At 37.3% G+C, this 13,112-nt stretch overlaps 1 protein-coding gene across 1 annotated transcript in view; it reads right to left on the minus strand.

The window, feature by feature from the left end:
* LOC105292896 (rab GTPase-activating protein 1-like) overlaps positions 1-13,112 on the minus strand; it is an 88,949-nt gene that overhangs the window by 40,257 nt on the left and 35,580 nt on the right. Inside the window, exons 8-10 of the mRNA XM_011361287.2 lie at positions 9,938-10,040; positions 6,552-6,718; positions 4,653-4,794 (exon numbers count right to left, since the gene is read on the minus strand). Coding sequence (XP_011359589.2) covers positions 4,653-4,794; positions 6,552-6,718; positions 9,938-10,040 — 412 coding nt within the window. The remainder of the gene's footprint in view (positions 1-4,652; positions 4,795-6,551; positions 6,719-9,937; positions 10,041-13,112) is intronic.

Genomic DNA, 13,112 nt, shown 5'->3' on the forward strand with positions numbered 1-13,112 from the left:
TGTGGGAGAATGAGGCCTTCAGCCATTTACTGCACCTGAAACACAGGTGGAATAAAAAAGAAAAATGCCAAGCCACTCGGAAGAGAGGATTCTGGAAACACATCTCCACCACACACCTGTAAGGCCTCACGTCCAGCACAGACGTGTGACGAGCGAGGGCCACCGCCGGGCTCTCCTGAGTGTGCGCACAGCCTTGACACGTGTACAACCTTCCAGACCACCAGCGACACACAGGACCTTAAGAAGGCCAGTCATTCCTGAGACTCCTGGCTAAAACTCTGGCCACGCCATGCTTTCCCCAATCAGAATTACGACCGCCTGCTACTGGCTACGTACTGGCCTTCCCATTCTTTTGCCACAAAAATCACTGCCATTTCCAACACCGTTCTGGAGATATGAGGTCTTTCTGCTTTTGCTCCAAATGAAGTGAGCCCCTTCCAGCAGCTGCAGCAAAGCCACTAATTTCACAGCTCGCCGGCCTAGTCAAACTGCGTGACAATCAGCGGTGGGAATGAGCAGTCTGGAGAGGCCTCAGGGGCTAGAACAGCCCAGACTGTTCTCACGGGTTCAGTAGTTTTTCTTGAATAAATGCCTCTCGATTTTTTAAAATCATTTTAGTCACTTTCTCAAGTTCTAAACTGACTGCTTTTTGACAACTTTATCGACTTTCACCATTGATTTTTGATAAGTGGACTTGCCAAGCTCCTCACTCTGCCAATCTGCATTAAATACATTTTAATGCAATTTGCTTGAGCAACTTACTGAAAATGTCATAGAAAATATTTTGAAACATTTCTAAGTATAGAAACTGCCCTATGCTAAAATTACTATTTTCTTTTGGCTGTTAACATGCCTTTGTTGAAGAGCTTACTCAGGTGAACATAAGTGGAAAATGCCTCAAAGCAGAGTGATGGCATTTGCAAAGACACAGAGGCACGTCAGGGGCTCACTGCATGGTTCAGGGCCGGGCAGGTTATGCTTCTCTATTTTTAGCTCTCCCTTTCCAACTACAGATAAGCTCAAATCTCTTACACTCCAAAAATGCCCTTTCTTGGCCCTATATGACCCTGTGTTTTCAGCCTAAGCTCTTTCCTCTTCTTCTCATCAACCTTCTTTAAAAAAAATAAATAAAACACTGTCCTCCCCTTCCCCATCTCTAAACAATCCTCAATCCTTTCCCAGCTTCATGAACATCTCCTCCATAGGAGTTCAGTGGCCTCTCAAATTTACCAAACCCTATTAGCGATTTTCGGTCCTCATCACGTTGAACATCCATGTTCTGTCTGACGGCACTGCCTACCCCATCCTCCTGGCCAGTCTCCTCTCCTCAGCGTACTACCTACTATACTCTGAGTGCTCAGCGTACTACCTACTATACTCTGAGTCCTTCTCCTGTTCAGATCATTTTTCTGCAGATCCGTTAGCCAGGCTATCTCTTCCTGCATCTACCCCTAAAATGTTAGTGATCCCCTAAATTCTACTTTTAACCCATGTTTCCCACATCTTCCCCCAAGGTAATTTCCGCCATTCTCATTACTTAATGCTGATGACTCTCAAAAACTTTATCTCCAGCTATAAAACGTCTCTCACACTTTAAGACTATTTCTAACACCTGGAAATAGTTCCACGTCAATGATCCACAGTGAGTTCAAATTCATCAATATCTAAAAACGGACTGACTCTCACCCCCACCCAGAAGCCCACTCCTCCTCCTCCCGTGTTCCCCATCTCATTTGCTGGCACCGAGATCGCCTGGTCACCTAAGCTAGAAACCTGGATCTAACCTGTGATTCTTTCTCCTCCCTTCTCTTTTGCTGCCTATAATATCCAATTAATTTACAAGCCTCGTTGATTATCACTTCCAGAATATTCTCAAATTTATCTCCTCTTCCCCTCGTTCCTTACATTTTGAGGTAGCCATTTTGACATGCTGTGTCAAAAAACAAACAAACAAACAAACAAATCTGTAAAACTGGTTACGATCAAAAATGAAGTTTGAGCCTAAGTTAGCTCTCTGCTAAGACTAAAAAAATAATGGCCTTTCCAATGCTTACTTACCCACATGATTTTAAGATCCTGGCAGTAGAAGTTTCTGGATATTTTGCTCATTAACAATGAGCCAAAACTGGGGTCATTTGATTTGCAATTTACTTCTAAATGTATCCGTTTTCTAGCAACGTTGCTTTCTAAAAGTAAATGGTTCTTCCATCAAAGTACACATCTGCAGAACCTTCAGATCTCATCACCTCTGGAATAATTACTATTGAATCAAAAATATCTTCCCAAGCCCTGAGTGACACTGAGTAATGTGTCAGACAAAATGCACGGGTAATAAACTAAAGGTATGCTTGTGTGTCTTAAAAGAATATTTTGAAAAGAATATTTTGGCTTCCAAAAGATTTTTCTACAACCTAGCCTTTCAAGAAGTATGTGTGGCTTTTGGCTGACAAAATTTATATATTCTAAATCTAAAGTTCTTTTTTAATATATTCTGTATCTAAAGTTCTTTTTTAAGCCTTCAAAAATGCTTCCCAAAAAAATTGCTTCCTCATAAAACAATACTGTTTGGTCTCATGTTATATGTTCATATTACATTGCTTTATATCCTTCGATCCATAGTCTATAATTTCAGACAGATCTATAATGCAATCTAAAATATGTGAGATGTAGAATATGTTGTCTGTAAAGAGTACTAAAAATACTACCTTTTAAGCAATTAGGAGTGGAGTTATAACAATTCAGTGGTTTAAAGGATAACACCTTGATTTTATATGTAATAAAAATTCCCAGCCTTTAAGGTGAGATTGACATAGGTTTGAATTCTGTGTATTATACCTTTTAGCCCTATGATTTCGAATTATCTACTTTAAAAATTTTAGTCTATTTCCTCATACGAGATATAAAGATGATAATAGTTATTTTTCAGAGTTAATGTAAAATATGAAACTAGGTCTATTAAATATCTATTACATTATATTTCAGAATGCAGATACTTAATCCATGTTAGTTATCCTTTTAAGTTATTAGAAGTGAGGCATTTTCATTTACTAAATGAGAATAAGAGGCATAATTATGTGACACTAAATTATGTAATGTATACTTGTTGAGAAGCAACTGTCATTCTATTATTTTCTCTCCCAATTCTCGTTCCATATATTTTTCATTTCTAAAAAGAATGGCATTTTTTTTGCAACGCCTGAAATCTTGCATTAATAACTTTCTGATGGATGCTTCTCGCACCTGTTTATTCTTCTTCCTGAGCATAACTGCATTCCCCGGCCACCCCCGTGGTTCTTGTTGAGCAGAAAAGAATGTGCACAGAATTTTCAGTCTAGCCCAAAATTCTCCTGCCTGTGACCTCTTTTCTTCTTCATGTTGGCTAGGACGATTACAACAGTGTTCTTGGAAGTCTACTACAGAATTCAGTAGAGTCACATGTGGAAGAAAGGGCTGGTGACAACATAGATTGTGCTACCATTGCGATAGATTACACTCTTTATATGGATTACTACTCAGTAATAAAAAGGACCCGACATATTGATACAGCATAGATAAATCTCAAAAGTATTAGGCTATGTGAAAGATGCCACATACAAAAAACTGTGTACTACAGGATTCCTTTTATATGAAGTTGTAGAAAGAGAAAAATATGACGACGGAAAACAGATCAGTACCTGCCAGGGACCACAGGTGAGGAGAAGGGATGGACTGTAACAGTATGAGGGAAGTCTTTGTTATAACGGAAATTCTTACATCTGTTTGTTGGTTACATTGAATTTTTGTCAAAATTCAATGAACTATATACACTTAAAACAGGTACATTCCATTGTATGTAAATTATACCTTCATAAGTTTTTTAATGAAACACTTAGAATGTCTAGCGTATAATAAGCACTCAATAAATATTAGCTAAAAATAACGATGATTTCTGTGGCAATCCAAGAAAGGAATGGTTTCATACAAAGACAGGATTTTAAGATGCTTTTTTCAAAGATGATACAAATTCAGAAATTTACTTTTAATAAACCCTTCCTTATTAACAGATAATATAAGGGCTTAACCTAGAGACCTGTCACTTATCTCTAGTTTCTATAAAAAGGGTACTGAGCACAGAGCCAAATGAAGTGTGACTCTCATGAGGCTGGCTGGCACCTCTCAGCAGCATCCACGTAGTAAACAGAGCAGATATCACACTCTTTCAAAAAAGTAAGTGGTGATAAGTCAACAACAAAAAAGTCAGAAGTGAATAATGTCGAATGAGAAGTAGGACATAACATATCACTGAAATTCTAATAACACTTGAGAGAATTTGAAACTTCTTACTAAACACTTCAGAAATACTTCAAATAAAATAGGAAGCGAAACAGCAAAGCAAGGCTGTCAAATTTAAACAGCTGCATAAGTGGCACTGGGGGCTATGCAACCAAGAAACTAGCTGACCCGAATTTTCTTCTGCATCTAGCAGAATATAGTTTTGGAGTGGCAGAGACTAGGAATAATCACCCCTCCCCTCGCACACGTGCACGCGCATGCTGCACGCGCGCACACACACACGCGCACACACACACACACACACATACATGCACATGGTTGAAGAACGGAAGCAAAGCAACTATACAAAGAGAGGGAACTGAATACATGTCACGTCTTACCCTCTTCTGCTTCATCCTCCTGGGGTGACATTGGACCCCCGCCACTGACAGGAGTGACTGGTTCCTCTTTCTCAGATTCTCGCTGTAGACTCACCACCTCATATATGGCATCTCCAGCATTGGGATGGCCTTTTCCCTCAGACTGAGAAAGACAGAAACATGTGTTGCAATATTAGAACTCTTAAGGAAACACTGAAAGACGTGGTATTTCAATGGTTCGTTAGAAAGAGCTGAAATGAACCGCAGCTCGTCACATCTGATCTCCAGCACGTCCGAAGCTAAGAAAATTTTTGAAGTACGTTGTTATTCTAAACGTCTGGTTCTTCTGGTATGATTTTAATCAATACAATGGAAGCTACCAACCATTTTGGAAGAACTCAATTTTTTTTTTATCAGAAAAGCCTGAGGCATCACAGGTCCGAGGGCACAGAGAAGCAGGTGATGCTACATACTTAGGACGGACGGCCTTGCACTGAAGAGGCATCAGCTCAACTAAGTCGTGGAAGTAGATCGTTTTACCTTATAAACCGCTGACATTCGAACTGGACTTTTCTAAGGGGGAAAAACTAAGGCAACTTCCAATTACTCAACCGAGCATGGCCAAAAAAACCCTAAACTGTGTCCAGCCTCGTCTCACACTCAGGGTTTGTCACTACATTCCGGCCACTCTGGCCTGTTCCAGCTCTGGGAATCTTTAAATTCTTTCCCAGCCCAAGGTCTTGGGACAAGCTTTTCTCCCTGCCAACACATCTTCTCCTCCTGCTCTTTGCTAACTCCCATCAGTCTTGGATCCCTACCTCTAATGTCACTTCTACAAAGAATCTAAACTAAGTGCCCACGTTTCTGATTCTCATCGTACCCTGTCCTTCCCCTTCACTGCACTTACCACAATGTAATTACACATTTTTTATCCTATTTACTTGTTTAATGGCTGCCTCGTCCACAAGATAGTATGCGTCGTAAGGACAGGGACTATGTTTCAATCAGAAAGAATGTAGTACCTGACACAGAGTAAGAACCCAACGAATATCAGTGAACAGATGACTCCCTTCACCACAAAACAAAAATGATGAATATCACCCACTGACATTGCCTAATTTAGGGATGTTACAGAAACCCCATTTATATTTAATATTAAAATAATTATATAACTTTATTGTTATATAATTTAATATTAAAATAATTATCTCACTTTACCATTGGCGAACAACATATTCGTACAATATTACAGGTAGAAATAACTATGACAACTAGTCAAGTATTGAAAATTGTTTCATTGTAATTTATAAAGGTACGATATTTCTGTGCCCTGTGTTTTTGGTTTTAAATTATTAAATGTAAAAGGAAGAAAAGTTGTCTCAGATATACAATCGATATTTCTACAAAGCATAACAGGTCAGCAGAAAGGTGGGGTCCTATTTACATGCATTCACGTGCCCCTTTGAGCCTGCACGGGCGGCTCCTCACATCCCACAGGCCGTATGTTCACTCCTTGTCCGCTGAGCTGGGGTGAGGCAACTCCAACTTGTTGAAGGAGTCTCAAGAGACCCTGTATGCCTCACGTGTTCATTTTAGCCCTTGTTTTAAAGATATACTACTCATTGCAGGAGAAAAAAAGTGAAAAAAAAAAAGAAAAAAAAATTTCTATTAAGTTATTTCTATTGATACCTTACAGATACACATTACGGGTTTCTAGAGAAAAAAATACGTAACTATCACACTGGCTTTTTTTTTTCAACTTACATTACTAGATATGAATTTTTCAAATACTCTAAATATAATTTGATTAGAGAAATTGTATTGCTTCTTAATGCTACTTTAAAAACTATCTTGGAATTTAAAAAGAATGATAGAAAAAAATATATATGCTATGATATGAAAAGACCTAAAAGGTCCTACCTGCTTCAACCTCATGAAGAAAGTCTCCGTGAAGGTCTTTCTGCTGAAATACCAAAACCGCTCATTTGCGGGGTACACGCGGACTACCGTCTCCAGGAGAAAGCGCACGGGCTCCACCACCTCCGTGACCACCATGTCCACTGCCACCGTCATGTACACGCGTTTATCTGTTGCAGAAATGGTCTGTGGTTTATGCTGGCTTTATTATTCCTTGATTATTTAAGAAACAAAGCTTCCTCACTTATGAAGGAACTAAAGTGCTTTCTAGTCTTGTTACTTTCTACGTTTAAATTTAAATGTTTTATTGTCACTTTGATTAAATAGGTAACCAAGTATTCCAAGCAAGTGATGCTGTTTCTCAACACACGGGACCCTATCTTCATCAGTGTCCCAACCTCCTCTGACAACTTTAATTTCCTTCACCAAATCAGGTCCTCAATGTAAAAAGTAAATAAAATTTTCAGGATGTCTTTTACACTAAAACTATCTTTCAGATTTCCCAGAAAACCACTGGAGAATTACAAAGATTTGTTCTTCCATCTCATAAAAAGAGACACTACAAATTATGTTTGATGACTTTCTTGGAAAAAACTGTCAAATCAAAAAAGGTGTTCTACATTCACTATGTTCAATTTGTATAGAAAATGTTATTAAATAAATATTTCAATGCTATGTGCTTTAAAGGAATTCCCTGGAGATTTGTCAGTACCCTCACTGTCCATAATATATATTTACCCTTAGGAAAATCACTGATCAAAGCTCTAATGAAATAGTTGCGTGAGCTTCTGTATAGATAGATACGTAGGTATATAAGCATGCGTGTGTGCATACATACATATGTATGTATATCAGAGTCCTCGCAAGTGCTTTTTTTGGCGGGGTGGGGTTCCATTATATTTGACATTCAGTATTACTTTATATTAGTTTCATGTGTACAGCATAGTGGTTAGACATTTATATAACTTACAAAGCAATCCCCCTAATATATCTAGTACCCACCTGGCACCATACATAGTTATTACAACATTATTGACTATATTCCCTATGCTGTACTTTACATCCCCTTCACTGTTTGTAACTACCGATCTGTACTTCTTAATCCCTTCCCCTTTTCACCCAGCTCCCAACCCCTCTCCCATCTGGCAACCATCAGTTTGTTCTCTGTATCTATGTGTCTGTTTCTGTTTTGTTTGTTCATTTATTTTGTTCTTTAGATTCCACATATAAGTGAAATCAGATTTTTTTCTCTCTGTCTGACTTATTTCACTTAGCATAATACCCTCTAAGTGGGCAAGTGCTTTTAGACAACTAGAGTATAGTGTTATCAGTCAAAATTTCAGTTATCAGTTAAAATGTTTACTTGCCCACAGCCTTCCTTTAATTTGAATCTAGAATCTTCCGGGCCAGTGTCTACTAACTTTCTTCAGTTTTACAATGACAGGTTGAAATGTGGATTTCTTTTTTTATAATTTACCCTGCTTCAGATTCATTAGGGGTTTTTAAATCTGTGGCTTGGTTATTCCATAAAATCTTGTCATTTCTTCTTTATTTAAAAATGTTTTTTTTTCATTTATTGTATCCACCACTTTTGGTTCTCAGTTAGAGGAAAGATCACATAACCCACCATTAGAAGAAAACTTCAATAGTGTTTTTTTTAAAAAAAAAAAAAAGATTATACAACGTTTACATTCATCGACTACACTTCTATTAATGTCATCAAATTCAACCAAAATTATATTACATTCAGTCAGTTCGAGAGAAAGTAGGATTCTTGAGACACTGTACTTGGCCTGGAAGGCCTTAGGTGTCAGGGGAGAAACGTAGAGGGGAAAGGGAGACTAACACGACGCGGAGACTTTGATGTATGTCTTGGTGCAACGAAAAGCTCCAAGACATTTTCTCTCTCAGGCCCTCAACTTCTGTAAAAATCAAACTGTAGTTCAGGAATCTTCTGCATAATTTATAAAATCAAGGACACCATTTGGAAATTTGAGAAATCAGGTCAACAGTTTCATGTGGCATATGAAATGATTCTGAATTTAAAATACATTATCTCTTAGATCAGAAGATTATTGCATACAGTATTATACAAAGTTTATATTAATAGGACAAATAGATTTTAAAATATATTATCTTTTATTTGAGGATCAAGTGTATGTTAAAATACAAAACGGAACTGAACTACGTGTTACCTTTAAAACAGATAAAAACTACTTTGATTACTTATTTTTTGAAATTCCGATATTTTATTCTTCAAAATTATCGACTGGCTTATTTTTCTCATTTCTGTGTTTTCTTTCTGAATGAAGAAAGAAGTTTATAGGCTGGTATTTACAAGCCTATCTAGAGAAATAAAAAAACGGTGGATGTGAAAATTATTTATTCCTAATATATGAAAAGCTAAATTTTATATAATCATTATTTTTCTTCCTTTTTAGCCCTCATTTTGAAATAGACAGCTTGATGTGCAATCAAATGCATGTAATTTATGGGACTGGTAAAGACTCTCTTGAAGGAAATTTGAGAATAATTATCATTTTAATGTTCTTCATTAATATATTATATTTCCATATTGGTATTAACCAAAAGTCTACTGTGGGTATAAACTAAATAATGTAAGACTAAAATCAAAAAAACTGAAAATTTTATTTTTCAATTAAATTATTGGTTGAATGACAGGATTTAGTGTAAGATTATAACTCATGAGGTAAAACTTTAACATTAGTTTGAAGGCAGATGGTAGAGGGGCAAAATATACAGGCAATTAACAGATATCTAGATAAAGAATAAAAATAAAGTGGTAAAATGACAAATGTGACTATTATACCATTTATAAATCCTGTTCAAAATTAGCCATGTGAAACAGAACGAAAAAGGAAACAGCTGGAAAAGGTGTCACAAATGATACCCTTAATACACATTCCTAAGACCTAAGAGCCCAAAGGTCGAAAGACTGGAACGAACAACTAATACGTGAAAAAAAAAAAAGTAATCTATAATAGAATTTGTAAAAGTTAAAATACTTAGCAAAGATATTCAAAATTTCAGAATTTGCTTTCATCATTTCTTTCATATACTTCCATCATTTCCCCCCCAAATAAAACAAGTCTATAATGACATATGAAAAACAAAGTACAAATACTGTCTACATAATCTAATAAAATTAATTCATGTATCTTTGCATGGCGGGGTTCCTTTGAATAGTGGGGGTTTTCTTCCATAGATGTATTATGTATGAAAATGAACTTGAAAATCTAAATAAAAATAACTCCATTAAGTTATTTTTAAAAAAATAACTTATTTAAAAAAAAAAATCTTGGCAAAACAACATTGTCCGTAATGTACAATTTTAAGCAAATAATAAAGGATCTTTTAAGAAAATTCACCTTTCGGGGTTTCTTCATTAAGTGCCATAAATATTGGCGCATTGGGGTTCCATATGCCGGTGATAACATAAGCTCTCCCGTCACAGCTCTTCCCCATGGACTCCTGTAAAGGTTCAGACAGGAATCTCTGAGAACGCACACAGCAAGAAAACCACCATCTCAAATACAAAGGTCTTACTGTAAGCAACACAATTTAGTCAACTTCGGATTTACAATTTAAAAGGGCATTACTTTTCTTTGTTCATTTTTTTTTTACCTTATTAAAGCATTTATTTAAATATTAAATTCTCCTACAGCTTTTCTTCGAGCAGTTTGCTTAGAGACACATACCCCTAGGATAAAAGAGGAATATTCTTATATGCTAAATCACGAAAATATGATGTCGCTATGAAGTTATAACTTAATTTGATTTTAGGCTGTGTCAGAATCTTATACATACAACGATATATGCAATTTCTATGAAAACTATACTATAGATCTCACTGAAGACAGTTAAACTGAATTAATAGCTAATCACAGGAAAAGAAGATAGTATTTTTCTTCTAATGTTCTAATTTTTAACATATTCTTAAAATATTACTTTGTACAATTAATTCCTTTAAAGTTAATTCTTTTCATATATATATATGCATATATATATATATACACATATATATATGTCTCAGATACTTGAACACTTTCTTACAATCATAAATCAATATTGGGAGACAAATATTGGTTTTAAATTAACAGCAAAACTTATTAACTATCTCCTTCTACCCTTATACTTACTCCCTCCTTACTCCCTTCTCTCCTTTGCCCCTTCCTCTTCATTTCCTCCCCCTCTTAAAGACTTTTACGAAGCCAGCTCCTGACTCTAACTAATGAAGCCAGCGACTGCTATAGTGAAAGCAAGGCCACACACGTGTGTGTGTGTGTGTGTGTGTGTGTATGCACGCGTGTGTGCGTGTGCTGGGAGTAGAGGGAGGTTAGAGGTTGTCTCATGGGAGAACAGCGCACCGAATACCAACATGTGCACACGCAAAAAGGAATAGTATCCATAGTACTTTCTGTACCAGTTTCCTCATGCTATGAATACAGAGCACTCAAAGGGTACAACTAAAGGAAAACACCTTTTGCTCAGTATGACCCCCACACACAGATGCTTCCCTGAATCCCTATAAAACTCAGTCATTTGGTGACTGCCATGTATATTTTTCTAGTGCACTGGTGATATTTCACTAATCAGACTGCAGAGCTTGTGTGCAAGGACCACATTCGATGAAATATAGTCAAGGTCATGTTAAAGGAAACCCATTTGGTACCTCCGACACTCATATATTCATATTCTCTCTCTCTCTCTCTCTCTCTCTCTCCACCTCTCCTCCTCTCCCCCTCCTCTCCTTCTCTCTCTCACTTGCCCCTATCCTCTCTCTCTACCTTCTAATAAGACCCCCATTCAGGAAAAAAAAAGGGCATTTAACCCCCAAAAAAACAATCCATCCGTGGACAAGAACTGCGCTATACCTGAGTCTAAGCAATGAGCCAAACCAATTAAATTCTTTCTTTCAATTAACGAATATCAAGAAAAGTGGGCATCTAAAAGTAGAGCTGAAAGGTTTTGGTCAGAAGTAGGCGATGATGGGCCACATATAAAATGAAGTTAGATATGCGAAGATAACAGAAATTATATGGTAGCGAAAAACATATGAAGAACACCGGATTGATTGTCAGGAAACTGCTAAAGGCTGAAAAATAAACAGATAAATTTTAAAGGAATTTAAAAATCCTTTAAATAATCAAAGGCAAATATTGGGAGGCAGGGAGGGAGGAAAAAGCAGAGAGAGTAGGGAAGACAGAGAGAAGGGCAGAGAGGAAGAGAAAAAGGCAAGGAGAGGGAGAAAGGGGGAGAGAGAAGTAAAGAAAATGGCAAAAAGAGACTTTTCAAAGTTCTCAAACTCTCCGAAGTTTGTTAGAATAAAGTGTAAGAAGGTGAAATTTGTTTTCAAAAGTGTTCACATATTTGGACATGTGACAGAAGCAGCAGAAGTAATAACATCTTGCCCCAGGGGCATAAATCTGACAAATTAGGCAAAGTTATAAGGACTCTGATACCAGGTGATTACAGAGAAATAACTGTAATAACCAGAACTGTCCGCTAGTCTTCATTCTGCAGTGATAGCTCTTTTGTATTAGGTGTAGTCTAGCTGAAGCCCCATAACCATGCATCGAGATAGCATGAAGGTTAACCGCACTGGGTAATAACAAATCACAACTGTCGAGAACTCCAGAAACAAACCCTCCCACTTGGCCAACTGTTTGTTGTACAGATCAGCCCACTTCTCTTCCAGGAGCTTCAGTGCTGACAAGCCCTTTGATTTCAATCTGAACCCTTCAAGGTGCAGGACCACGCTGCAAATAAGAGGCCTCAGAAGTTCGTGCCAGGTCTGTAATTCTATACTCTGAACTGAGGTTTCATGGAAAGATCTCTGCTAGTGATTCATCTTAATCTTTTAAACTCTGAAAGACCATGACTAGTTAGGACCTAAGAGTTTTAAGCGTCGAATGTCCTTGAACGACCTCCTCATGGCTCCGCAACGCTATGGCCTGCCTTAGGTAGAACCACTGGCATTACTGGCATGTTGTAAAGAGGGAAGGAAGAGAGATGAGGCAACAACAGCTCATTTGTTTTCACACTGCACGTAACTGGTTGTCCTGACTCACTTATCCACGCAGTGCTTCCTCTGCATTTCGGTGGCTCACTGTGCCAGCTCTAGGAAAACACTTACTCCACTGCTGTAGTTACACACTTAGAGGGTGTATTTCCATCACAAGGCTATGAACCCACAGGTGAGAGGAGCAATGTTTTACCTTATCTACAAGCCCAGCAGTTCACACAAAGCTTGGCACACAACCAGGACCTCAAAAAGGATGCACAAACCATTCTAATACCACTAGGAAATCAATGTGATGTTTAACATGAAATAACTCAAAGAAAAAGTTGATATAATTGGTGATACTTAACTGATATTTATAAAACACAGCTGAAAGGAAGTAAATATGTAGTACTTGTTATCATTAAATATAAAAACCATAGTTAAGTAACTAAAAAACTTTATACTTACTCTACGATGACTATTTCCTATATCATCTCTAAATCACAAAGTAAACATCTTCATTGACTTCAATATTAGAA

Source organism: Pteropus vampyrus, unplaced genomic scaffold, assembly GCF_000151845.1.
Source record: "Pteropus vampyrus isolate Shadow unplaced genomic scaffold, Pvam_2.0 Scaffold65, whole genome shotgun sequence".
NCBI lineage: Eukaryota > Metazoa > Chordata > Mammalia > Chiroptera > Pteropodidae > Pteropus > Pteropus vampyrus.